Source organism: Ornithorhynchus anatinus, chromosome 15 (genome assembly GCF_004115215.2).
Source record: "Ornithorhynchus anatinus isolate Pmale09 chromosome 15, mOrnAna1.pri.v4, whole genome shotgun sequence".
NCBI classification, from domain to species: Eukaryota; Metazoa; Chordata; class Mammalia; order Monotremata; family Ornithorhynchidae; genus Ornithorhynchus; species Ornithorhynchus anatinus.
The window spans coordinates 13951086-13976020 of record NC_041742.1 but is presented as its reverse complement, the minus strand read 5'-3'; the positions used below and the strand labels follow the sequence as shown (position 1 = coordinate 13976020).

General features: G+C 53.9%; 1 protein-coding gene and 1 non-coding gene across 2 annotated transcripts in view; one reads left to right on the top strand and one right to left on the bottom strand.

Annotated features, from left to right (window-relative positions):
- IL1RAPL1 (interleukin 1 receptor accessory protein like 1) overlaps nucleotides 1–24935 on the top strand; it is a 527816-nt gene that overhangs the window by 442223 nt on the left and 60658 nt on the right. Inside the window, exon 6 of the mRNA XM_029080057.1 lies at nucleotides 6247–6321. Coding sequence (XP_028935890.1) covers nucleotides 6247–6321 — 75 coding nt within the window. The remainder of the gene's footprint in view (nucleotides 1–6246; nucleotides 6322–24935) is intronic.
- Nucleotides 8881–8952, bottom strand: TRNAA-CGC. Its single transcript has one exon. It is a non-coding gene; the product is annotated as a tRNA-Ala (tRNA).

The window sequence follows — 24935 nt, the reverse complement described above, 5'->3', positions numbered from 1 at the left end:
TTGTGTCTTACTCGCCCAAGCGCTTAGTCCAGTGCTTTGCACACAGAAGGCACTCAGTAATTCATTCAATTGGTTCAGTCGTATTTACTGAAGGGCGTACTGTGTGCAGAGCACTGTAGTAAGCGCTTGGACCGCTGAATGCATGAACGGGTGACCCTGGGCAAGTCACAGTCTCTCTGGATCTAAGTTCCCTCTTTGCAAAATAACTGTGGAATTGGTTAAGCTCTTAGGCCGCACCAAGCATCGCGCCAAGCGCTGGCATGGATACGCTATAACCCCATGAGACGCGGCCCCCGTCTCACAGTCGAAGAGGGAGGGAGAGCACGTATCCGATGCTTGTTTAGGGATGGGGGAACTGGGGACCAGAGAAATCGAGTGGCTTCCGCAAGGTCACACAGCATCGGTGAGCCACCGGCTCTCCTTCCCGCCTAGAGTGGACTGTGATCCGCGCCAATATCCCCTCTCTTCTCGGACGCTAACTGGAGGAATATTTTGCAGGTGGTGTGTAGGGTAACGCTTTAGTCACATCGTGAGGTGGAGCGAGGGCATTCCGGCATGACTTGGCTTCCGTCCCCCAGGGGAGGGTGGTTTGAAATAGAATCCCGCCTTTCCGCCGAGGGAGTCGACACTTACTGCGGAAAAGTACCGAGTTGAAACACAACGCGCCTCCTCCCCTCACAAGCTTCCATCGGACCCAAGGGGAATTTCAAGCCATCGGAATGGAGGCGCCGGGGTCCTTCCTCGGTCGAACTTCCAGGGTGTCCCCCCAAATCCCAGTCTTCCCACCGGCTCCCGGGACCCTCTTTGGCCCAGGCCAGGGAAAGGAAAACCTGCTCATGGATCTGAAGGGACGCAAACCAGAGTCGGGGGCAGAAAAAGATGCGGGCCTAGTTTTGTTCCCATCTCTCCAGCTGCTCCATAGGAACCCCCGTCGCTCTGCTCCCAACCTCTGGCTTCGAGGTCCTCTCGACCTCTCTTCTCCCACAACACCCCGGCTTGCACTCTTCTTTCTTCTCGAGCCAGTCAGTTCTACTCAATCTCCTTGTTCTCTTGTCCCAGCCCTCCTGGGACACTCTTCGCCTTCCCAGCCGACAGTTAGCTGCTCTCTCCGACCCTTTGGAAATCTCATCTCCTCCGGGATGACTTTCCCAGTTATTTTTTTCTTATTAAGAAGTGCGGCCTAGTGGAAAGGGGCCAGGCCTGGGTTCTAATCTCGGCTCCGCCAGGCGTCTGCTGTGTGACCTTGGACAAGTCATTTCACTTCTCTGGGCTTCAGTTCCCTCACCTGCAAGATGGGGATTCAATACCTGTCCTCCCTCCTACTTAAAATATGAGCCCTATGTGGGACCCGACCATCTCGTATGCCCCCCGGCGCTTAGTACAGTGCTTGGCACATCGTACTTACCAAATAGCGAAATTGTTATTATTTTTATTACTCTGGGATTTAGGATTATGGTGTCGCAGGCTCCTATGCTGAAGTGACAAAATTCCGGAAGACATCTCAATATGGGGACCTGCGTTTCTTAATTGAAATTATTCATCTTCTAATGGTATTTGTTAAGAGTTTACTCGATACCGGGCACCGTAGGAAGCGCTGGGATAGATAAAAGACCGGACACAGTCCGTGCCCAGGTGGACTCACGGTCTTAATCCCCATTTTACAGACGAGGGAACTGAGCCACGGACAAGTAAAGCGATTTGCCCAGGGGCAGACCGAAGATAGGTGGAGGAGCTGGGATTAGAACTCAGGTCTTGAGACTCCCAGGCCCCAGCTCTCTCACCAGGACTGCTGTTGGTTGGTCTGTGGGTATGTGTGTGTGAGAGAGAGAAAGAAAGAGAGAAAGAGAATATGTATGTTCCCTTCTGCTCGCTACAGACCACCCAAAACCAGAGGAAAGGTGACTTGAAAAGACACACAGTAAAGAAAGCACAATTGAAATGTAATTCTGATGCTCTCTCTCCCCCATGGGGGATCCAGGCCGCGTCCCTGTGAAATCCTGGGGTTGGCAATTGGCATTAAGCTGCCTTAAATAAAACATACCCGGGCAGGGAGACGTGTCGGAGAGATTACCAGAAGGAAATTTGTTTTTCAGAAGCACAACCCGCACCTAAGGCCTTCTGTGTCAGTTTCATCTACTTAGGATGACTCTTGAAGGGGTCCGTGCTTGTTAGTGGATTGAGTTGCTTTTAGAAGGAATTATCTTTCTGAAGTCCCGACTACTGTCAGCTCTGAGGAGAAGCAAGTAAATCAAGAAAATGCAGCTTAAATTCCCGCCTCCCGGCTCTTCCTTCTAAATTCCATCCGGGGGCCGGTGCCCAGATTATAGTCTCCTTCTCGACAGTGTCCTTAGCAACCGTGGAAGAGGCGCGGAGACCTAATCCGGCGCACGTCTCGAGAGAGAGCTTTCCTAAAAACGACGTTTTGTGAAAGGATCGTGGGGTGCCTTCAATCTCAAGAACACCAGTAGTGCCTTTTTATATGGAATTTTTAGATCTTAGGAAGGAGCTTCTATTGCGGGGGAGAACGGGATAAAATAGTCGGTAGGAAGCAGGCCCGTGGAAACGTCTTGGATGCTTTGAAAAGGGGGTTCGAATGGCGACTTGGAAGGTAATAATATTAATGTCGGTATTTCTTAAGCGCTTACTACGTGCAGAGCACTGTTCTCAGCGCTGGGGGAGATTACTACGGGGTCATCGGGTCGTCCCACGTGAGGCTCACGGTTAATCCCCATTTTCCAGATGAGGTAATTGAGTCACAGAGAAGTAAAGTGACTCGCCCACAGTCACACAGCTGACGAGTGGCAGAGGAGGGAGTCGAACTCGTGACCTCTGACTCCGAAGCCCAGGCTCTAGAGGGATGAGGCGGAGGCCGGCATCTCTCCGCGGTCTCCTTCGTCTCCTCTCTCCCTCCCTCTCCGCCTCCATTTTCTGGCCTCCTGCCCCACCACTTGCTCCGGGCCTCTCCTCGCCATCGTCCTCCTCCGTCTTCGGGCCTCTCTTTCCTTGGGCAGGCTCCGTCCGTCCACCTCTCCCGCGGCTCCTTCTGCTCTGCGAGGCTGCCCTACCCCCCCGACCACCTCCCCACCTCCCGCCCTGCCCCGGGCTGAGGTGTCAAGGGGACCATCCGGCGTCTTCACCACCAGCAGCGGCAGCCGGAGGCGGAGGCCGGGAGCAGACGCGGGAGAGCCGCACCGGGATGGCCCGAGCGGCGCGGTGTCTGCCGACGCTCGCCTTGACGAACGCGATGCGGCGAACCGTGGGAGGCAGCCCCGTCGCCTCAGGCGGCGGGGCCGGCCCAGAGGACGGCCGCCCGAGCGTTGGGTGACACGGCTTCCGGCCTCGGCGCTGCCCCCGGGCCCGCCGCCGGACCCCGCCCTGTTCCTTAACCTCCCCGGGTGTCCGTCTCCCCCTCTGGGAGCATTCGGGCTCCGTAGTCAGCCGGGCCTGAGGGAAAGCAGGACATGGGGTGCCAGGTGGCTGGGGAATCACAGAATAAAGGACATAGCGGTGTGGCCTAGTGGATAGAGCCCGGCCTGGGACCCCAGGACCTGAGCTCTCATCCCGGCCTCGCCACTTGTCCGCTACGTGAGAAGCTTAGAGAAGCTGCTCGGAGAAACAGTGTGGCTCAGTGGAAGGAACCCCGGCGTGGGAGTCAGAGGTCGTGGGTTCTAATCCCGGCTCCGCCGCCTGTCAGCCGTGTGACTTTGGGCAAGTCACTTCACTTCTCTGGGCCTCAGTTACCTCAGCTGTAAGAGGGGGACGAAGACTGTGAGCCCCATGAGGGGCAACCCGATCACCTTGTATCCCCCCAGCGCTTAGAACAGTGCTTTAATAATAATGTTGGTATTCGTTAAGCGCTTACTACGTGCAGAGCACTGTTCTAAGCGCTGGGGTAGACACAAGGGACTCGGGTTGTCCCCCGTGGGGCTCACGGTCTTAATCCCCATTTTACAGATGAGGGAACTGAGGCACAGAGAAGCGAAGTGACTCGCCCACAGTCACACAGCCGACAAGTGGCGGAGCCGGGATTCGAACCCATGACCTCTGACTCCAAAGCCCGTGCTCGTTCCACTGAGCCACGCTGCTTTGCACATAATAAGCGCTTAACGAATACCAAGATCATTATTAATATTATTATTACGTGACCTTGGATAAGTCGTTTAACTCTTGTGGGCCTCAGTTACCTCACCTGCAAAATGGGGATTAAGACTGTCAGCCCCACGTGGGACAGGGAATATGTCCAACCTAATATGCTTTTATCTATCCCAGGACTTAGTAGGGTGCCTGGCACATAGTAAGCGCTTAGCAAATAGCATAGATTATGAATAGGATGCCCCCGACAAGGGGGTAAGGTGAGTCAGGGAGAGCCTATAATGCCGAGAAATGGATTGATCTGAAAAGCCTGGAATGTAAAAGCGTTGAGAAGCAGCGTGGCTCAGTGGAAAGAGCCCGGGCTTTGGAGTCAGAGGTCATGGGTTCGAATCCCGGCTGCGCCACTTGTCGGCTGTGTGACTGTGGGCGAGTCACTTGGCTACTCTGGGCCTCAGTTAGCTCATCTGTAAAATAGGGATTAAGACCGTGAGCCCCACGTGGGACAACCCGATCCCCTTGTGTCTACCCCAGCGCTTAGAACAGTGCTCTGCGCGTAGTAAGCGCTTAACAAATACCGACATTATTATTATTCAAATAACATGACGCTTTTTCATCCAAATGACTGAATCCTCTGGACTGTACACTGTGGGCAGAGAATGCGTCTACCAACTCTCCCAAGAACTTACTACGGTGCTATGCACCAAGTAAGTGCTCAGTAAATATGACTGATTTCCCTTAGGTCTTGTACCTACTTGTACCTACCTACCTACCTAACACCATTTCTTAATCTGATGGCCCTGTCAGGACTCGGGTTAACGGACGATTGACTCAGTCATTCGATTGCTTCCCGTGGGCCGGGACAAGCGACGTGGTGTAGTGGATAGAGCCTGGGCCCGGCAGTCAGAAGGTCCTGGGTTCTAATCCCAACCCTACCACTTTTCTGTTTTGTGACATTGAGCGAGTCACTTCACTTCTCTGGGCCTCAGTTCCCTCACCTGTTAAAGGCTCTATCCATGGGTTCGAATTCCGGCTCCGCCACTTGTCAGCCGTGTGACCGTGGGCGAGTCGCTTCACTTCTCTGGGCCTCAGTTCCCTCATCTGCAAAATGGGGATGAACTGTGACTGTCTCACGTGGGACGACCCGATTCCCCTGTATCTCCCCCAGCGCTTAGAACAGTGCCTGGCGCGTAGTAAGCGCTTAATAAATACCGACATCATCATTATTGAACTGTGATGACGGCATTTCTCGAGTTCTTCTGATGTGACCGAGCCCCGTGGTGACCGCCGGGGTCGATTACAAGGAGAACGGAGCTGAGGCAGTCCCCTCGACCTCTCGGGGCTCACGGTCCAAGGCGGAGGGAGTGCGGAGATCCGATCCCCGCTCTCCGGAAAAGGCCGCTGAGGCCTGGAGGGGACAAGGGACTTGTCCTGTGTTACGCCGGGCCTTTTCTGGTAGGTCGAGCGGCCCCTCTCCCCACTCCTGAAGAAGGTCCAGTGGTTGATCATCCACTTCCACATCCAACAGAAACTCCTCACCACGGGCTTTAAAGCCCTCAGTCCCCTCGCCCCCTCCCACCTCACCTCGCTTCTCTCCTGCTCCAAAGCTTCCCTCAGCCTGGGCTTCTCCAGTGCCATCCCACTCACTGCACCCCGGTCTCGTCTCTCTCGCCGCCGACCTCTCGTTGGTGTCCCGCCTCTAGCTGGAGCGTTCTTCCTCCTCATATCCGCCGGGCAGTGACTCTCCCCGCCGTTCGAAGCCTTAGTGAAGGCCCATCTCCTCCAAGAGGCCTTCCCTCGTGTCCTCTTCTCCCACTCCCTTCTGCGTCATCCTGATTTGCTCCCTTTATTCATCCCCCCTCCCAGCCCCACAGCACTTGTGTCCGGATCTGTCATTGGATTTATTTCCATTAACGCCTTTCTCTCCCTCGAGACCGTAAGCTCACCGCGGGCAGGGAATGCGTCTGTTATATCGTGCTCTCCCGCGTGCTTCGTACGGTGCTCGGCACACCGTAAGCATTCGATAAATACGGTTGACCGACTGATCGACTCTCCGGCCACGCTCCCGGGGGGAGGTGCTGGACGAGCAGCAGGGAAACAGACCAACGCCCAGCGGATCCGTCATCGTAACGGCGAGTCTCTGTTCCTTTCTTCCAGCGCCGCTGACGGACCGGCCCCCGAAGCTCCTGCATCCGCTGGAGAGTAAACTGACCGTCCAAGAGATCCAGCTTGGTGAGTCCAGCCGCCGGACGGCCGGTGGCCCGGGGGGCTTGGGGGGTGCTCGGCCGGACGTGCGGAAGGACACGTCTCCGTGTGGGAATACCGTCGGGGTGGAATGACGGGGTCATCCCGGGGGCCCAGTGGACTGTGGGCCTCTGGCGGCGGGAGATATTCCGGCGAAACCACCCCCGCCGCCCTGGGTGATCGGGCCCTCCCTCCCGGTTGCCGTCCGTCCGCGTGCCCCGGAGCCGGCGGGCGGAAGGGGCTCCGTGGCTCTTTGCACTTAGGTTGTGGCTAGGAGAGGCCTAGTCTGCCCGCTTGGTCGTGCGCTTTCATTTCCCTCAGTTCGGTTTGAAGCCCACGAGCTTTGCGGTGAATCGTGACCGGCTTGATTGTCCGTCCGTGGTGTCCCGTTGTGGGACCGATCCGCTCGGGGACGTTCACGATTCTCGTTCCCGGTGGGTCTCGGGAGGAGCAGGCGGGGCTGACGTGAGGTGGGATTTTCAGGGGTCGCCGAGGCCCCTGAGCCACTCTGAGAGCCCGCCGGATGGAAAGGGATCCAGTACTGACCGGGGATGTAATCGCCCTCGCTCGTGGGCGTCGGGGTCCCGGAGGGCCCGCGTGGCCCCCTCTGTGGGCCTGGAGGGTGGCCCCTCTCTCTGACGGGGTTCTGGGCTCGAGGCATGGGGGGAGTGTGATAGCGGCCGGGGAGGCGGCCCGAAGCCACCCCTGAGGACGAGGCCAGAGCCCGGCCCGCCCCCAGGAGTCTGGGGTCAAATGAGAGGCCCACCAAGAGCCCTCAAAACTAGTCCCGTCTCCCCATTGGACCGGGCTCTCGGCCCCGCGCTGCCCATCTGCCCCTTGCCCATGCCAGGGGGCAGAGCTGCGGTGCCCTGAAGGGGTCAGGACTCAGGAGCAGAGACCTGACAGCCTCCGTCTCTTCACCGTCTGCTCGGTCTTCCCCACCGGGCCTAGGACCCCGGCATCCAGCTAGCCAATCAGGGGTGTTTACTGAGCGCTCACTATGTGCGGAGCCTTGTACTAAGCATCCGGATGAAGCGTGGGCCTGGGAGTCAGGAGGACCTGAGTTCTAATCCCAGTCCTGCCACTTGTCTGGTGTGCGACCTTGGCCAAGTCACTTCACTTCTCCGGGCCTCGGTTCCCTCATCTGTCAGATGGGGGTTAAGGCCGTGAGCTTCATGCGGGACCGGGACCGTGTCGGACCCCGCCGCCTTTAGAACGGTGCCTAGCACGTAGTGAGCACGGAACAAATAACGCAATAACAGTAATAATTGCAGGCCCATTTCCCGCCCACACCCAGGCTACCGGCTAGAGGGGGGAGACCTAGAGAAGCAGCGTGGCTCAGCGGAAAGAGCCCGGGCTTGGGAGTCAGAGGTCATGGGTTCGAGTCCCGGCTCTGCCGCTTGGCAGCTGTGTGACTGTGGGCGAGTCACTTCACTCCTCTGTGCCTCGGCTCCCTCATCTGTAAAGCGGGGATTAAAAAACTGTGAGCCCCACGTGGGGCAACCTGATCCCCTTGTGTCTACCCCAGCGCTTAAAACAGTGGTCTGCACGTAGTAAGCGCTTAACAAATGCCAACATTATTATTATTATCATCTGTCTGACGGGTTTGCTCTCGGAGGACCTTGGGAAGCTGTATGGCTTAGTGGAAAGAGCATCTAGCCCATCGGAGGTATTTACTGAGCGCTCATTGGGTGTAGGTCACTATACTGAGTGCCTGAGAGAGTACGGTAGAAGAGAATTGCAGACCCATCCCCTGCCCCTAATGAATCTAGAGGGAGGGACATCTTTCTGACCGGTTTGTTCACCGAGGACCTTGCAAGCATCGCGGCCTAGGGGAAAGAGCCCAGGCCTGGGGGTCAGAGGTCCTGGGTTCTAATCCCGGCTCCGCCGCTTGTCTGCTTTGGGATTTGGGGCAAGTCATCTCACTTCTCTGTGCCTCGGTTTCCTCATCTGGAAAATGGGGAGGAAGACTGTGAGCCCCCCGTGGCACAGGGACTGTGTCCAACCTGATGTCCTCGTATCTACCCCGGCGCATAGAACGGTGCCTGGCACGTAGTAAAGCACTTGACAAATTCCGTAAAAAACAAAACACACCTACGGTCAGGCTAATTTACAGTCCAGAGGTTCAGCGCAGGAACCTGGCCACGAAAGAGAGGGTGGGGAGACGGAAGGGAGTCGGGGGGATGTGTATCCGCCAGTCGGTTCGGTCTCCGATCCGCGTTTCCCGGTGGAATGATGTTCCCGCTTCCCCGGAGAAACGCTTGGGTCCGAAGCGAGTTGGAATGTTGGTATTTTGTTAAGCGCTTACTATGTGCCGAGCACTGTTCTAAGCGCTGGGGTAGACATAGGGGAATCAGGTTGTCCCACGTGGGGCTCACAGTCTTAATCCCCATTTTACAGATGAGGGAACTGAGGCCCAGAGAAGTTAAGTGACTCGCCCACAGTCACACAGCCGACAAGTGGCAGAGCTGGGATTCGAACTCATGAGCCCTGACTCCAAAGCCCGTGCTCTTTCCACTGAGCCACGCTGCTTCTCCAATAAATCAGTGGAGATGCCGGGGATCGAACCCGGGGCCTCATACATGCGAAGCATGCGCTCTACCACTGAGCTACATCCCTCTGGCGGCCCGCTAGTCTGCTTGGGAGCCATCCGGCCCTCGAGTGTTTACGCTCCCTTCAGTGTCACCCGCCACCCATTCTAGTTGACGGATGAAGTCCATTCTGTTGACTTGACATGACAGCGTAATTGTGGAGAACCCGGAAGATAACGGCTACCCGGCGTCTCTCTTCTCTAAGTACGGGACGAATCAGATGAGAATCTACCTCCCACACGTTTAATGAAGCGGAATGAGTACTTCGTCAAGTACTCGGTAAAGGAAAAAAGAAGAGAGTCATTTTCCCCAGCAGAGATAGCCGAGGAGGACTAAGTATAAAATCCTAAATTTCATCCTAACGCTGCTAGTTTCGACCCTGTATTCTGCCGATGTAATGTCAGCTCGTCTTCTATCCGGGACGTTACGGGAAATTCCCCATCGGAGGCTTTGCGCTGAAGCACAGAGCGCAAACGCGAAAGATATGAGGAGACCACAGGGTGGTCTCTGGGAGAGAGCACGAATCGGGGAATCGAGGATCGTCCGGTTTCCGACCCCGGTTCCGCTGGGTGACCTTGGGAGAGTCGCTTTACCACTCTGAGCCCGTGTGCCGCTCTGCAAACATGGGGTCCAAATGTCTGTTCTCCCCGCCTTCGACCGTGATTCCCGGTGGGGCAGGGCAGTGACCGCGTCCGACCGAATTAGCCTGCACCCACCCCGGCGCTCAGCACGGTGCTGGGCACGTGGGAGGCAGTCAGGAAAAACCACCTCCGTTTCAGCTGGTAGACGACTCCGAACCTTGCATTGGAAGTTGACGGGGAAGGGGCACTGGATTAAGGATCCGGCCCAATAATAATAATAATGTTGGTGTCGGTTAAGCGCTTACTCTGTGCAGAGCACTGTTCTAAGTGCCGGGGTAGAAACGGGGTAATCAGGTCGTCCCAAGTGAGGCTCACAGTTAATCCCCATTTTACACATGAGGTAACCGAGGCACAGAGAGGTGAAGTGACTCGCCCACAGTCACACAGCTGGCAAGTGGCAGAGCCGGGAGTCGAACCCACCACCTCTGACTCCGAAGCCCGGGCTCTTTCCGCTGAGCGGCGCTGCTTCCCAGGAAGTTCGCCGAAAACAGCATGGAGATGAGGGGAAAGAAGAAGCGACCGCAAAGGCGAGTCACCTGCTCCGAGGAAAATCGGAGAGACTTAATGACAGTGTTGACCCAGGGCTCACTGTGTCCCAAGCCCTGTGCGGTGCGCTGTGGTAGACCTCGAGAAACACCGTGGCCTACCGGTACTTTTCCAAGCGGTTAGTACAGTGCTTCTAATCGAAGGGATGAATGTTAAAGCGTTGGCCTGGGAGTCCTTAGAACCCGCGTTCTAATCCTGTCTCTTCCACCTGTCTGCTGTGTTGACCGTGGACAAGTCACTTCACCGGGCCCCAGTTTCCTCATCTGTGAAATGGGGATAAAGGTTGAGCGCCCCATGTGGGACGGGGACTGTGCCCAACCTGATTAGCTTGGATTTACCTTAGCAGTTAGCACAGTGCCTGACACATAGTCAGGTGCTTAACTTATACCGTCAAAAGAGATAATCGCTCAGGATGCAAACGGTAACCTCAGCTCCTTATTCGTGCTCTTAAGAGTGGCATTTAGGGACCCTTTATTCTACCAACATGGACTTTGACCTGGGTGGTTATTCTCAGATGGTCCCTTGGGATTTTTTTCCTCAGTGTATTTTATTTTTAATGGTATTTGTTAAGCGCTTATTATGTACCATCCCTATTTTAAGTACCGGGGTAGATATAAGCTCATCAGGTTGGACAAAATTCATGTCCCACGTATGGCTCACATTGCCAGTCCCCGTTTAACAAATGAGGTAACAGTCAGAATGATATGTGCTTGCTATGATTCTATTTATTACCGTTGTTCTTGTCTGTCCGTCTCCCCCGGTTAATAATAATAATAACGTCGGTATTTGTTAAGCGCTTACTATGTGCCGAGCACTGTTCTAAGCCCTGGGGTAGATCCGGGGTAATCAGGTCGTCCCACGTGAGGCTCACAGTTAATCCCCATCTTACAGATGAGGTCACTGAGGCACGGAGAAGCTAAGTGACTCGCCCACAGTCACACAGCTGACAAGTGGCAGAGCCGGGAGTCGAACCCACGACCTCTGACCCCGAAGCCCGGGCTCTTTCCTCTGAGCCACGCTGCTTACCGTAAGCCCATCGAAGGGCAGGGACCGTCTCTATCTGTTACCGATCTGTCCATTCCAAGCGCTTAGTACAGTGCTCTGCACATAGTAAGCGCTCAATAAATACTATTGACGGGAATGAAAAACCACTCTGCTCAGCGCCGGGGTGGATACAAGCAAATCGGGTTGGACACAGTCCCTGTCCTACATGGGACTCTCTGTCTCCTTCCCCATTTTCCAGATGAGATAACCGAGGCACAGAGAAGCGAAGTGGCTTGCCCAAGGCCACGCAGCGGACAAGTAGTGACTTTGCCAAGGTCACCCAGAAGACCCGAGGTGGTGCTGGAATTAGAACCCAAGTCCTGCCTCCCAGACCTGTGCTCTACCTAGTAATAATAATGTTGGTTTTTGTTAAGCGCTTCCTATGTGCGGAGCACCATTCTAAGCGCTGGGGTAGATACAGGGTCATCGGGTCGTCCCACGTGAGGCTCACCGTTAAACCCTATTTTCCAGATGAGGTCACTGCGGCACAGAGAAGTGAAGCGACTCGCCCACGGTCACACGGCTGACGAGTGGCAGAGCCGGGAGTCGAACCCATGACCTCTGCCGCCGAAGCCCGGGCTCTTTCCACTGAGCCACGCCGCCGGCTACAATCTTAATCCCCATTTTCAGATGAGGGAACTGAGGCCCGGAGAAATGAAGTGACTTACCCAAGGTCACCCGGCAGACAAGTGGCGGATCCAGGATTAGAACGCGGACCCTTGTGACCTCCAGCCCCGTGCTCTTTCTGCTAGGCGACGCTGTTTCTAAAGATCGAAAGCCTCGGGCGAGGCTGAAAATTGAGAGCTTGGTGGACCGGCATTCCTGAAACAAGGAGGTCACTGTGAAGAGGGGACCTGACAAGCCACATCCAGAGCACCGTGGCTTAGTGGCTAGGTCATGGGTTCTAATCCCACCCGCCTCTTGTCTGCCGTGGGACCCTGGGCAAGACCCTTCATTTCTCTGGGCCTCAGCTTGCTCATCTGTAACAGGGGGATTGAGACTGTGAGCCCCACATGGGACAGGGACCGGGTCCCACCCGATTGGCTCGTATCCACCCCAGCGCTTAGTACAGTGCCTAGCATATAATAAGCACTTAATCTTCTAGACTGCGAGCCCGTAGTTGGATGGGGATCGTCTCTATCTGTTGCCGAGCTGTACGTTCCCAGCGCTTGGTAGAGTGCTCTGCACACAGTAAGCGCTCAATAAATACCATTGAATGAATGAATTACCCTAATTGATTCCACACAACAGACCCACCGGGGCAGCGTAGGAATGGGATTTATCTAGCGCCCCGATGATGCACTTCCAGGAGGCCTTCCCAGATTGAACTCCCCTTTTCCTCCACTCCCCCTTCCCTCCCCATTGCTCCGACTCGCTCCCTTTCATCTCCTCCCCTCCCCTCCGCGCTCGTGTATAATAAAGACGGTATTTGTTAAGCGCTTACTATCTGCCAAGCACCGTTCTAAGTGCTGGTGGATATACGTACGTCTTTATAATTCTATTTACTTTTATTAATGATGTGCATATATCTATAATTCTTTTCATTTATAATGACGCCACTGATGCCTGTTTACTCGTTTTGATGTCTCTCTCCCCCCTTCTAGACTGTGAACCCGTCGTAGGCAGGGATTGTCTCTATTTGTTGTTGAACTGTACTTCCCAGGTGCTTAGTACGGTAGTCTGCACATAGTAAGCGCTCAGTAAATATGAATGAATGAAGCGGAAGGAAGGAAGGAAGGGAAGGAGGGAGGGAGGGAGGGAAGGAGGGAAGGAGGGAAGGAGGGAAGGAGGGAAGGAGGGAAAGGGAAGGAGGGAAGGAAGGAAGGAGGGAAGGAGGGAAGGAGGGAAGGAGGGAGGAAAGGAAGGGGGGAATGAAAGGAAGGAAGGAAGGAAGGAAGGAAGGAAGGAAGGAAAAGGGGAAGGAAGGAAGGAAGGAAGGAAGGAAGGAAGGAAGGAAGGAAGGAGCCAAGTGTGGACTGGGTAGAGGGGCAGCGAAGCAAGACTGGAGAGGGCAAGGTAATTGAGTGCTTCGAAGCGACGATGAGGAGTTTCTGTTTGATGCAGAGGTGGATGGGCAAACACTGGAAGTTCTTGAGGAGCGGGAAGATGTGGCCTGAACGTTTTTGCAGAAGAGTGATCCGGACAGCAGAGCGAAGGGTGGACTGGAGTGGGAAGAGAGAGGAGGCAGAGAGATCAGCAGGAAGAAGAGCCCGTTTGGCCGCCGGGGAGATCGAACTCCGGACCGGACGGAAAAGGGAGAATTTGGAATTGCCTCCCATGAAGGGGGCTAGAAATCTGGCAGAAGACCCTCGCGGTGGCGTGGGTAGTTTCTGGGTAGTTTTCACCTGGCCAAAGTCAGAGGCTCGCCCACCATCACCCACCAAATGATATTTCCTCCGGCGGTGAAAGAGATTGGAGAGAAATGAGAAAAAGAAAGACAAATGTTGACAATTACTGAAACGGCTGATGTGATCACCCCTTAAAATGATATTACCACAGCTAGACTTGGAGTCAAACCAAACGGGAAAGGCTGATTGATCACTGTCATATGTTTTCAGTCCTAATGTCTGAGAATTTTATCCCCAAATAAACTGTAAATAGCCGCAAGACTTTGTCATAAACAACTCGGGTACTTTTTGTCAGAATTTTCTCCTCCTCTACTCAGGGTGAGTACATGTGCCCTGAAGTATAATTTGGGCAACTTTGAATTTTTTTTTCCTAAGAAAACTTTTAGACGCTTTCATCTTGGGAGAAATATATTTTAACCATCCCCTTGATCAACAGCAGCTCGTCATCATCTACAAATAGTAAATGTTACCAGGGAGATCTGAAACTCGCTGCTTAGACGGATCGCGTATTCCCAGTAACAGTCGGAAAGCCACTGGTTGGACAGATTTGGAAATAGACAAGGAGCTCACGGAACCGAGAGGTCAGGCCCGGGAGTGAACGAGACCCTCCTGTCAGCGCTGCCGGACAGGAAACTAGAGCGGCAGAGGGTCACCTCTGACCTGGGAGGGAACGGTGTCCGCGAAGCCTTCTGATCCCGGTTCCGCCTCTCGTCTGCTGTTCGGCACTGGGCAAGTTCCTTCACTCTTCTGTGCCTCCCTTCCCTCATCTGGAAAATGGGGATTCACTCACTGAATCGGTCGTATCTATTAAGTGCTTACTGGGTTCAGAGAACTGTAATAAGCGCTTGGGAGAGTACAATACAAGCAGCAGTCGCTGCCCACGGTGAAACTGTGAGCCTTATGTGAGCATTGTGGGCAGGGACTGTGCCTGTTTATTGTTCTCTTGTCCTTCCCAAGGCCTTAGTACAGTGCTCTGCGCACATTAAGCACTCAGTAAATACTATCGAATGAATGAGTGAATGAATGCAGGGACAGTGTCCAACCCAATTACCTCCTATCTGCCCCAGCAGATAGGACAGTGGTTGGCCCGTAGTAAGCGTTGAACAAATATCACTATTATTATTATTATAATAAAGGGTTGAAATGGACGGGGGCCTGCCCACCTCAGGGGAAGATTTGGGAAGACTTGTCTTGATGGAGTGGGATTTGTACTAATAAAAGGGAAGTGATCGTTGGGTGGGGAGATCTGTCTGCCTTCCGGATGGGGTCACACGGGGGAAGCCTATGTGCATCAGAGCCTCATTCGAGTTTCAAGAATGGACGCCGAGCTTCTAGGGTCGGTTCTTTGTCACGGCTGGGATCCGAGGAGGTCGGAGGACTGCAGTAGTAGGAGCTGGGCCGAGTGGAAAAGATCTGGGGCCTGGGAGTCAGAGGACTTGGGTTCTAATCCTTTCTCTGCCACTTGTCTCCTCCTCGACAGGTCACTTCACTGTATCTCAGTTCCCTCATCTGCAAAATGGGGATGAAATACCTGTTCTTCCTCCTATTTAGACCTCGGGTCCCTTGTGTGACCTGATCATCTTGTCTCTAACCCAGCACTTAGTACGGTGCGTGGGACATAGTAAGCACCTCGTCCCCTTTATAGGATGGTCAAAACTCGGGACAATTGAAGCAAGGATGTCGGAAGAGAAGCGCGTAAGTCCAGAATTCACTTATATTTCAGCCAAGGAGCCTGGGTCTGGCTTCTGTTGCACCCTCTCGAGGGATCGGTGTCTTGCACCCAAGAGGCGCTCAGTAAATATCACCGACAGATCGAAGGCTGGGATGTTTAAAAGATAAACAGAGAGTAGAGAAATAAAATGGCGACGCACCGTGGCCTGGTGGATAGAGTGAGGACCTGTGTTCTTGTCCCCGCTCTGCTACTTGTTTGGCTTATGGCCTTGGGCAAGTCACTCAACTTCTCTGTTCCTCACTTCCCTCATCTGTAAAATGGGGATTAAGAGTCTGAGCCCCATGTGGGAAAGGGACCGCGTCCAACCGGATTGTATCTAATCCCACCGCTTAGTACAGTGCCCGGTACTCGGTAAGTGTTTAACAAATGCCACTAAGAATGAATATGTACAGTTAAAAGAAATCAAGGGCTAAGAACGGTGAATAACTCCAGGGTCGCGGATGGGATTTGGGAAGGTTCTGTGGGAAAAGATTCCCTTCCGATAGAGTTCACAATGGCCCGAGATAGCTCATGACAGATAAGTGATCGAAGGAGGTTCTCCTCGGGCGGAAGCTGCCGAGCTCAAGAAAGGCTCAAAATTTTTCTCTGACCTTCAGCTATAAGAAGCAGACAATGTGAGGACAAGCTCAGTGTCAGGAGGAGTCCGTGGAGATGCGAAGCTGTTGGCATTTGCTCTGCGTGTGTCAGGGAACACGAGATCCATCCTCAACAGCTGGAGAGGCAAAAGAAGGCTTCCTTTTTGTTCCTGACGTCGTAAGCACGGACGAGCAAGGTAGTCGCCACTGGATTTTCTCCTGCTTTTTCTCGTCTGTTCCCAGAAAGATATAGAGGACCGACAGAAAGCACTCGATAGCTTAGAGACACTAACTGGAAGAAATGGGTGGCAGGCCGCCGGTGATTAATTTACTCTGGACTCTAAGATCATCGTGGGCAGAGAATGTGTGGACCGACCCTGTCGAATCATACCGTTTTAAGCGCTTAGGGTGGCGTTGGCTCAATAAATACCATCGACCGATTGCAGGACAGTGGAAACCGCATGGAGAAAATAAACCCCTGGAGGAAGACGAATTGGGATTTAGGGCAAAAACCTATCAAAGCAGTGTGGTGAGATGGAAAGAGCACAGAGCTGGAAGTGCGAGAACATGGGTTCTAATCCTGACGTTGCCCGTTGCCTGCCGTGTGACCTTGTGCAAGACACTTAACTTCTGTGAGACTCCATTTCCACATCTGTAAATTGGGCATACAGTACTTATTCTCCCTCCTACTTAGACCGCGAGCCCCATGTCGGGGGACTGTGTCCCATCTGATTAACTGGTATCTACCACAGCACGTAGAACGGTGCTTGACGTATAGTAAGCGTTTAGCGCATACCACAAATAATAATGGGGAAAAATTGAAAAAATGTCAGTCGGCGAGATCGGTATCTGTAAAGTGCGACCACTCACCGGATCGGGAGACTGTAATAATAATGTTGGTATTTGTTAAGCGCTTACTATGTGCCTAGCACTGTTCTAAGCGCTGGGGTAGATACGGGATAATCAGGTCGTCCCCCGTGAGGCTCGCGGTCTTATTCCCCATTTTACAGATGGGGGACCTGAGGCACCGAGAAGTTAAGTGACTTGCCCAAAGTCACACAGCAGACAGGTGGCGGAACCGGGATTAGAACCCATGACCTCGGACTCCTAAGCCCGTGTTCTTTCCACCGAGCCACGCTGCTCCTCACCGAGCCACGCTGCTCTGTGATGGCGTTAGGAGGTGATTCTGCCGGCGATGTAATAGTGTGTTTGTGCCAACGAGTCTTTCCGTGGTCTCTTCCCGGAGAATAATGAAAACACTAATAATCATGGTACTCGTTAAGTGCTTCCTATGTGCCGAGCACCGTTCTAAGCACTGGGATAGATACAGTCAGGTTGGATACGGTCCCTGTCCCCCATGGGGCTCACACTGGCATCCGCGTGAAGTGAAGTGACTTGCCCAAGGTGACCCAACCGACAAGTGGCGGAGCCGAGTAGAACCCAGGTCCGTCTGACGCCCAGGCTCTAGCCGCTAAGCCACACCGCTCCTCAGGCCGTCCTCTTCGGGTCAGGGTGTTGGGGCCGATGGACGGCTCGGTGGAGCCCCTCCCACCTTCTCTGGGTTCCAGAGCAAGACTGCCGCGAGACCCGTCGATAAACGTTCCGACCCTGTCAACTCGGGCCTCGTAGAGCGGGCCGGGAGAACCGTCAGCCCGCCCCTCGATGAGGACTGCTCTCCCCTTAGAGGCTTCGGGTGGAAAAGGCTTTTCGCTCCTCCACATCTGCAGCTTTTCCTAAGCGCTCAATAAACACCGCTGGTGGATGGCCGCGTACCCAACCGGCTGTGGAAATAGCTGTCAGAGGGGTCCCCAGTCCGGCCGGTGGGGCCTGCGATCAACCTGTCAGTTCAAGGAGGAGAAACCTGTTCACGGCCCCCGCCTGACGCGCACCCACCGCGTACTCTTTTCTCGGAAAAGAAGCCAGGCTCTTCACGGACAGATTATTCGGCCGGCCTGACCGGTGATGATAATCGTGATAATCACTGTAATTTGGATAAGAGCATGTCGTAGAGGAGAGAGCACGGGCCTGGAAGAAAGAAGAACCTGGTTCTAATCCCGGCTCCGCCAGTCGTCTGCTGTGGGACATTGGGCAAGTCACTTTGCTTCTCTGGACCTAGAAGAAGAAGAAGAACGTTGGTATAGGTTAAGCGTTTACTATGTGCAGAGCACTGTTCTAAGCGCTGGGGTGGATACGGGGTAATCAGATTGCCCCACGTGAGGCTCACAGTCTTCATCCCCGTTTTACAGATGAGGGAACTGAGGCCCGGAGAAGTTAAGTGACTTGCCCACAGCCACACAGCTGACAAGTGGCACAGCCAGAATTTGAACCCATGACCTCTGACTCCCAAGCCCGGGCTCTTTCCACTGAGCCACGCTGCTTCTCAGCCCCCTGTAGAACGTGGACTCTGTCCAACCCGATGAGCTCGTATCTACCCCAGCGCTTAGAAGAGCGCCCGGAACCTAGTAAGCCCACGCCAAATACCATTTAAAATAATAATGATGGTATCTGAGCGCATTCTATGGGTCGAGCACTGTGCTAAGCGCTGGGGCAGATATAAGATAATCACGTTGGTCACAGTCCCGGTCCCACACGGGGCTCGGTCTTAATCCCCGTTTTACGGATGAGGGAGCTGAGATGGGGGGGGGGGGAAATGAAGGGCCTCGCCCGAGGTCACGCAGCAGACAAGCGGCCGAGCCGGTGTTAGAACCTATGTCCTCCGACTCCTAGGCCCGGGCGCTATCCACTAGGCAACACCGCTCGGCGTCCCGTTCCCACAACCCCCCCGGTCGGCTGGTGGAGGCCGGACTGACGCGTGACCTTCTCTGTCCAATGGCCTGGGGCAGAGTTCAATAGTTCCAGGCGCGAACGGGCCCAGACGAACTCCTTCGTCAGCTCCTTCTTGACTGTAAGCTCGTTGTGGGCCCGGAATGTCGGTTTATGGTTGTATCGTACTCTCCCAAGAGCTTAGTACAGTGTTCTGCGCCCAATAAGCAGTTCAGTAAATGCCATCGACTTACTGAGAGGTGATTCTCCGCCGAAGCGGAAGCCTTCCCATCGAGGGCAAAAGTCGCCTTTCCGCTTCGCTTGCCTCGAACGACCCGGGCTCCCGAAAAAGTCCCGATTCTGTCCCCAAGTAAGGGGAACCAGTCTAAGGTTAAGGGAGTTTGATTTGGTGGTGGTTGATGGGAAACCTTGGCTTCCGATCCCAGTTCTGTCCTTGGACGGAGCTCAGCCCAGCCAGCTGTAAACGGTGAAGAAGCCTTCCCGCCCTTCCCTTCCTCCTCCCACGGTGGTTATGAGAAGCAGTGAGGCGGGGGATGAGGAAACGATCTGGAAAATGAAAGCTCTAGAGACATTTGCAGAATTAAGTGGACCTCCTTCCCCCTCCGACCACCTGATTGTGCTGCCCTTCAGCCGCGGTCACTCACCTAAGTGTTCGCGTCGGACAGAATCTCCTTCCTAGCGGCTTCAGGGTGCTCAGTCAGCTCGCCCCCTCCTCCTCTACCTCACAGCTCTCTTACTCCAGCCCAGGCGGCACACTCTGCTCATCTAGCGCCGAAGCAGCGTGGCTTAGTGGAAAGGGCCTGGGCTTCGGAGTCAGAGGTCGTGGGTTCGACTCCCGGCTCTGCCACTCGTCAGCTGTGTGACTGTGGGCGAGTCACTTAACTTCTCTGTGCCTCAGTTACCTCATCTGTACAATGGGGATTAACTGTGAGCCTCACGTGGGACGACCCGATTACCCTGTATCTCCCCCAGCGCTTAGAACAGTGCTCGGCACATAGTAAGCGCTTAACGAATACCAACATTATTATTATTATTATTATCTCCTCTGTCTCGCCAGCGACCCTTTGCCCGCATCCTCCCTCTGGCCCGGAGTTCTCTCTCCCTCCGTATCTGCCAGACCACCGCTCTCCCCACCTCCAAAGCCTTATGAAGAGCCAAGAGGCCTTCTCGGACGCCTTCCCCGACTTAAGCCTTCTTCTCTCCGTTTTCCTCTGCGTCATCCGTGCATTTGGATCTCTGTCCTTCGGGCATTTGGTAGTTGCCCTAGGCCCAGAGTACCCGCGTACGTGTTTATAACTTATTTGTCAGTCAGTCAATCAGTCGGTCATCATATTTATCGAGTGCTTACTATGGGCAGAGCACTTGGGGGAGTACAATCCAACAGAATTAGCACATTCCCTGCCCATAACGAGCTCACGGTCTAGACGGGGAGACGGACGTTCATCTGTTAATGCCCGTCCCCCCATCTAGACTGTAAGCGCACTGTGGGCAGGGAACATATCTGGCACCTCTGTTGGATTGTACTTGTCCAGGCGCTTAGTACAGTGCTAGACACGTAACAGGGGCTCAGTAAATACCATTTAACGGTCGAATGATTGAACGACTTGGGCTCCGGAAGATCAGGGCGGCTTCGATCTCGCAGAATTCACTCTTCCCAAGCATCCCACACCCGAGTTGGAGTCCGACAATCACAGATACGACGCAGGGAGAGGAGGTTTAAAAAAAAAAAAAATCACCCTCCCCACTGAGTCAGACGGAGCAGCACGGTTCTTAGTGGATGCCGGTCGTCTCTCTCTCTCCCGTGGTGGTTAATGGGAGCCGTCAGACCTCGGTTCTGAAGGCAAAACCATTTCCATTTCTTTATAATAGTGCACCTTTAATTATTCCGGGACATACGTTGCCATCATCCCGGCCAACGGACCACCCTGGGAAACTTGATCGTATTTGTACGTTAACTACCGCGTCGGCGGGTTTCTAGCCTCAGATTTCAAAACGGAGTCGTTTCCCGTGGCCCCTGGCTCGTCTTGTATTCCGCTTTTGAAAAATGGCATTTTAAAAATCCTAGCATAAAAAAGCAATCGAGAAATAATGAGCCGAAAGCCCTTTGTTTATTCTGTGGCGTGGGATGGCCTGAGGTCAACTTGACCGTCTTGGACTTGGACGCGACAGTGATTCTCGGGGGTTGGCTCCTAGGGCGCTGTCTGTGTGTAGAGCACCACGGAGCGCCCTGGAGGGTGTAGAAACGAGGGATGCGGTCCCTGGCCTGGAGGCCTCGGAAGGAGAGGCAAGGGATGTACCCGGAAGGGTGTGTGCGTCCGTGGGCCCGGTGGACGCCACGCGGGCACTCAGATCAGTCTTCCTCTAGACCGGCAGCTCCTGGTGGGCTGGGATCGCGTCTACCGTTTCTATTGGATTGTATTCTCCAAAGCGATCAGTACAGTGCCCTACACGCAGTCGGCGCTCAGCGAATACCGTCACGTGATGGATTGATTTTTCCCCGCGCGGGGTTGGGTGAGCCCGCCACCCGGTTTGGTGACCACGCTCGGGAGTCTGGTCTGCTCCGGGCCCATTTCCCATGGGGGCTGCCGAGATCCCGACCGCTGGGCTCCGTTTTGGGGCCATCCTGCGGCTTTCTGAGAGAGCTTGGTTGGCGGTAGTTCTCAGGAAGCTTCTCGGAAAGCCGGGGTCCAGAGGTCCGTCCGCCACGGTGACCGGTTTCTCTTGTTTTTTACGGCATTTGCTAAGCACTTAAAATGTACCGGGCCCGGTACTAAGCACCGGGGTAGACTCGAGCCAAATCAGGTTGGACGCTGTCCCTCTGTAACATGGGGCTCGCATTCTGAATCCCCATTTTACAGAGGGGGTAATTGAGGCCCAGAGAAGTAAAGTGACTTGCCCAAGGTCACAGAGCAGACAAGTGGCAGAAGCGGGTTTAGAACCCGGGCCCTCCGACTCCCAGGCCCGCGCTTTAGCCACTAGGCCACGTTCAACCCCCTCGGTCAATCAGTGGGATACAATGATGTGGGCGGAGCACTGTAGTGAGCGTACAGTCCCGAAGAATTGGTAGAGCTTCCAGTCCAGAGCCTTGCGGTGTGGCAGCCCCCCGACGCTTTTTTCTTTTTATATTTGTCTAAAAAGAAAAACGGTCCAGTCCCCTGTCTCCCCACTCCTCGGGAACCTCCGGTGCTTGTCCCTCCCCCTCCGCATTAAACAGAAGCGACGTAGTGTCGGCTTCAAAGCGCTCAGTCTCATCTCACCCATCTCTCAGTCCAGCCCGGAAGGTACACTCTGCTCCTCTATCACCATCTTGTCGGTTGGGCCCCGATCTCGTCCGTCTTGCCGCCGACACCTCTCCCCCATCCCTCCTCTGGTCCGGAACTCCCTCGTCCTCCGTAGACGCCGGTCCACCACTCTTCCCACTTTCCGTGCTTTTTTAAGGACACTACTCCAAGATCAAGTCCCCTTTTCCCCTACTTGCTCCCTTCTGCGTTGTCTATCCCCTTGGATCCCTGACCTTGGGCCTTTGGTATTCTCCCCTCCCTCAGCCACACGGAACTTAAGTATATATTTATGTATTACATGTTATAAATTATTTACGTTAATGGCGGTATCACCTTTCTAGGCTGTTCTCCTTGAACGGGGAACCCGTCTTCCACCTTGGACTCTCCCAAGTGCTTAATATTCATTCATTCAATCCATCGTATGGATTGAGCACTTACTGTGAACAGAGCACTATAGTAAGCGCTTGGGGGAGTACAATACGACAATAAATAGACGCATTCATTGCCCACGGCCAACCAATACGGTTCTCTGTGCACACAATAAGCGCTCCACAAATACCGTTGTTTAGCACAGCCCTCGCGTTGCAGAGGAACCGGGTGAAAAACGCAAGTCCAGACGGACGGACGCGGTACCAAAGATGACAGAAGGCTGGTGGAACTTGAAATGCCACTTGTGTGTGTTTGCGGCGATGGTTGTTCCTCAAGGGATCGGGGTTTGGCCGGAGAGGGGGTCGAGTGGATAAAATACGCCAAGAGCCTGGACTCCTTCTCTTCCTCGGCTGGGGAACCGTCTCCTGCGTGACGAACTCCAAGGTCTTCACCCTGAATGTGGCAGCTTAGAAGAAGGGACCCAGAACTAGAGGAGCAGAGTGGCGTAGTGGATCGAGCCCGGGCCTGGGAGTCAGAAGGGCCTAATCCCTGCTTAGTGACCCCGGGCGAGTCCCTAAATTTCCCTCTGCCTCAGTTCCCTCATCTGTAAAATGGGGATTCAGACTGTGAGCCCCATCTGGTACCGGGACTGTGTCCCTCCCTATTTGTCTGTATCCACCCTAGCGCTTAGTTCAGTGTCTGGCACGTGGTAAGTGCTTAACACATACCACAACAATTATCATCATTAGAACATTTAAATAATGTTTTCATACCACATTGCTCAATATTAGCCTGCACATTTTACCTGCAATCTGTGAACCAACACACTGATGAAGTAGATCGTGTAGGAATGCGTGAATAACAAGACTCACGGTATATACGTCGCTTGATCTTCTGAAACCACCGGTAGTTCATGTGCGATTAACCCATTTGTACGATCGGCCTGGATATTCTTGTTTCCTCCGGTAACAACATGGCTTAATTTTAATTCATATCCTTTGCAAACAGATTTATGCCCCACCGTCTGTTCCCAGGTGGGCAGACGATCTTTTCAAAATCGACGTCACCGTGTGGTTAAGGCGGGAACGGGCTGAGGTTTCTCAATAAGCACTTACTCGTGGCTAGAGAAAACTCTTTCTGTGCTCGAGTGTGGAGCCCGGGTGGAAAGGAGGACTGCTTTCTAGTTAAATTGGGTTCTGTAAATTAGCCAAATGCGATTCGTGAGCCTTTTCGGGTGATTCGGCAAGCATCCGAACAGTAGAGTCTTCCGGTCAGTTCATCTTGTCATTGGACGACACGGATTGCCCTGCCAAACTGAGTCTTGACCTGTTCCCCTTATTCACCCCCCGTCCCAGCCCGACACCACTTCTGTCCACATCCGTCATTTATTGATTTCTATTCATGTCTGTCTTCCCCCTTCTAGACTATAAGCCCCGTGTGGGCGGGGCTTGTCTCTCTTAATTGCTGAATTGTACTTTCCAGGCACTTAGTACAGTACTCTGTCCCCAGTAAGCGCTCAATAAATACATTTGAATCAATGATATCCAGGAGCGAGGTCGTTCCGGGCTAGCTCTGCAAAACCTGCTCTCCCTCAACCCATGGCTTAGGGGAAAGAGCCAGGGCTTGGGAGTCAGAGGACCTGGGTTCTAATCCCTGCTCCACCACTCGTCTGCATTGTGAGCTTCACTTCACTTCTCTGTGCCTCAGTTACCTCATCTGTAAAATGGGGATTAGGACTGTGAGCGCCGTGAAGGACATGGACTGTGTCCAACCTAATTAGCTTGTTTGTGACCCCATGCTTAGTACAGTGCCTGTCATATAATCAGCACTTGACAAATATCATTAAAAAAAAAACCACGGTGGGGCTCGGTGAATATTTTATTCCGATTGAATGGTTGGAAATCAAAAATCGACCCAAATGACAACTGACAATTCCTCCTCATCCCTGCCGCTTTTCAAAAGAAATGTTATTTGTTAAGCATCTACTATGTATCGGGCAGTATACTAAGTGCTGGGGTAGATACAAGCTCATCAGGCTGGACAGAGTCCCTTTCCAACACGGGGCTCACAGTCTTAATCCCCATTTTACAGATGAGGTGACTGAGGCCTAGGGAAGTGAAACGACTTGCCCAAGATCACGTGGCAGACCCGCGGCAGAGCCAGGATTATAACCCAGGTCTTTCTGACTACTAGTTGGTGCTCTATCCCCTGGGTCACTGGTGTCTGTTACCGGCACTGTGCTAACCCCCGGGGTGGATACAGGCCCTGTCCCACATGGGGCTCCCAGTCTCCATCCTCATTTTCCAGATGAGGTGACTGAGGCCCAGAGAAGTGAAGTGACTTGCCCAAGGTCACACAGCAGACGCGTGGAGGAGCCAGGTCCTTCCGGCTCCGAGTCCCGAGCTCGGTCCACCAGGCCACGCTCCTTCCCTCAAACGTTTTCTGGGAGCCTCTGCCTGAATAGCTACTTCCCAGGGAAACGCAGGCCGGAGCAGCTCCTTGGATTAGCGAGCGGTTGGCCGAGAGTGAAATCAGAAGCGAAGAAATGAACTACCGTCGACTCTCCTCTGTCGCGGATAAGAGGCGACGTATTATATACCCTGCTTGAGACGTACGTGGCGTGCTAAATAAGGAAAGACGCTCGAGAAGAAAAGGCCCGCGACCCGGGTTTTAAAAGGAGGCCTTTAAATA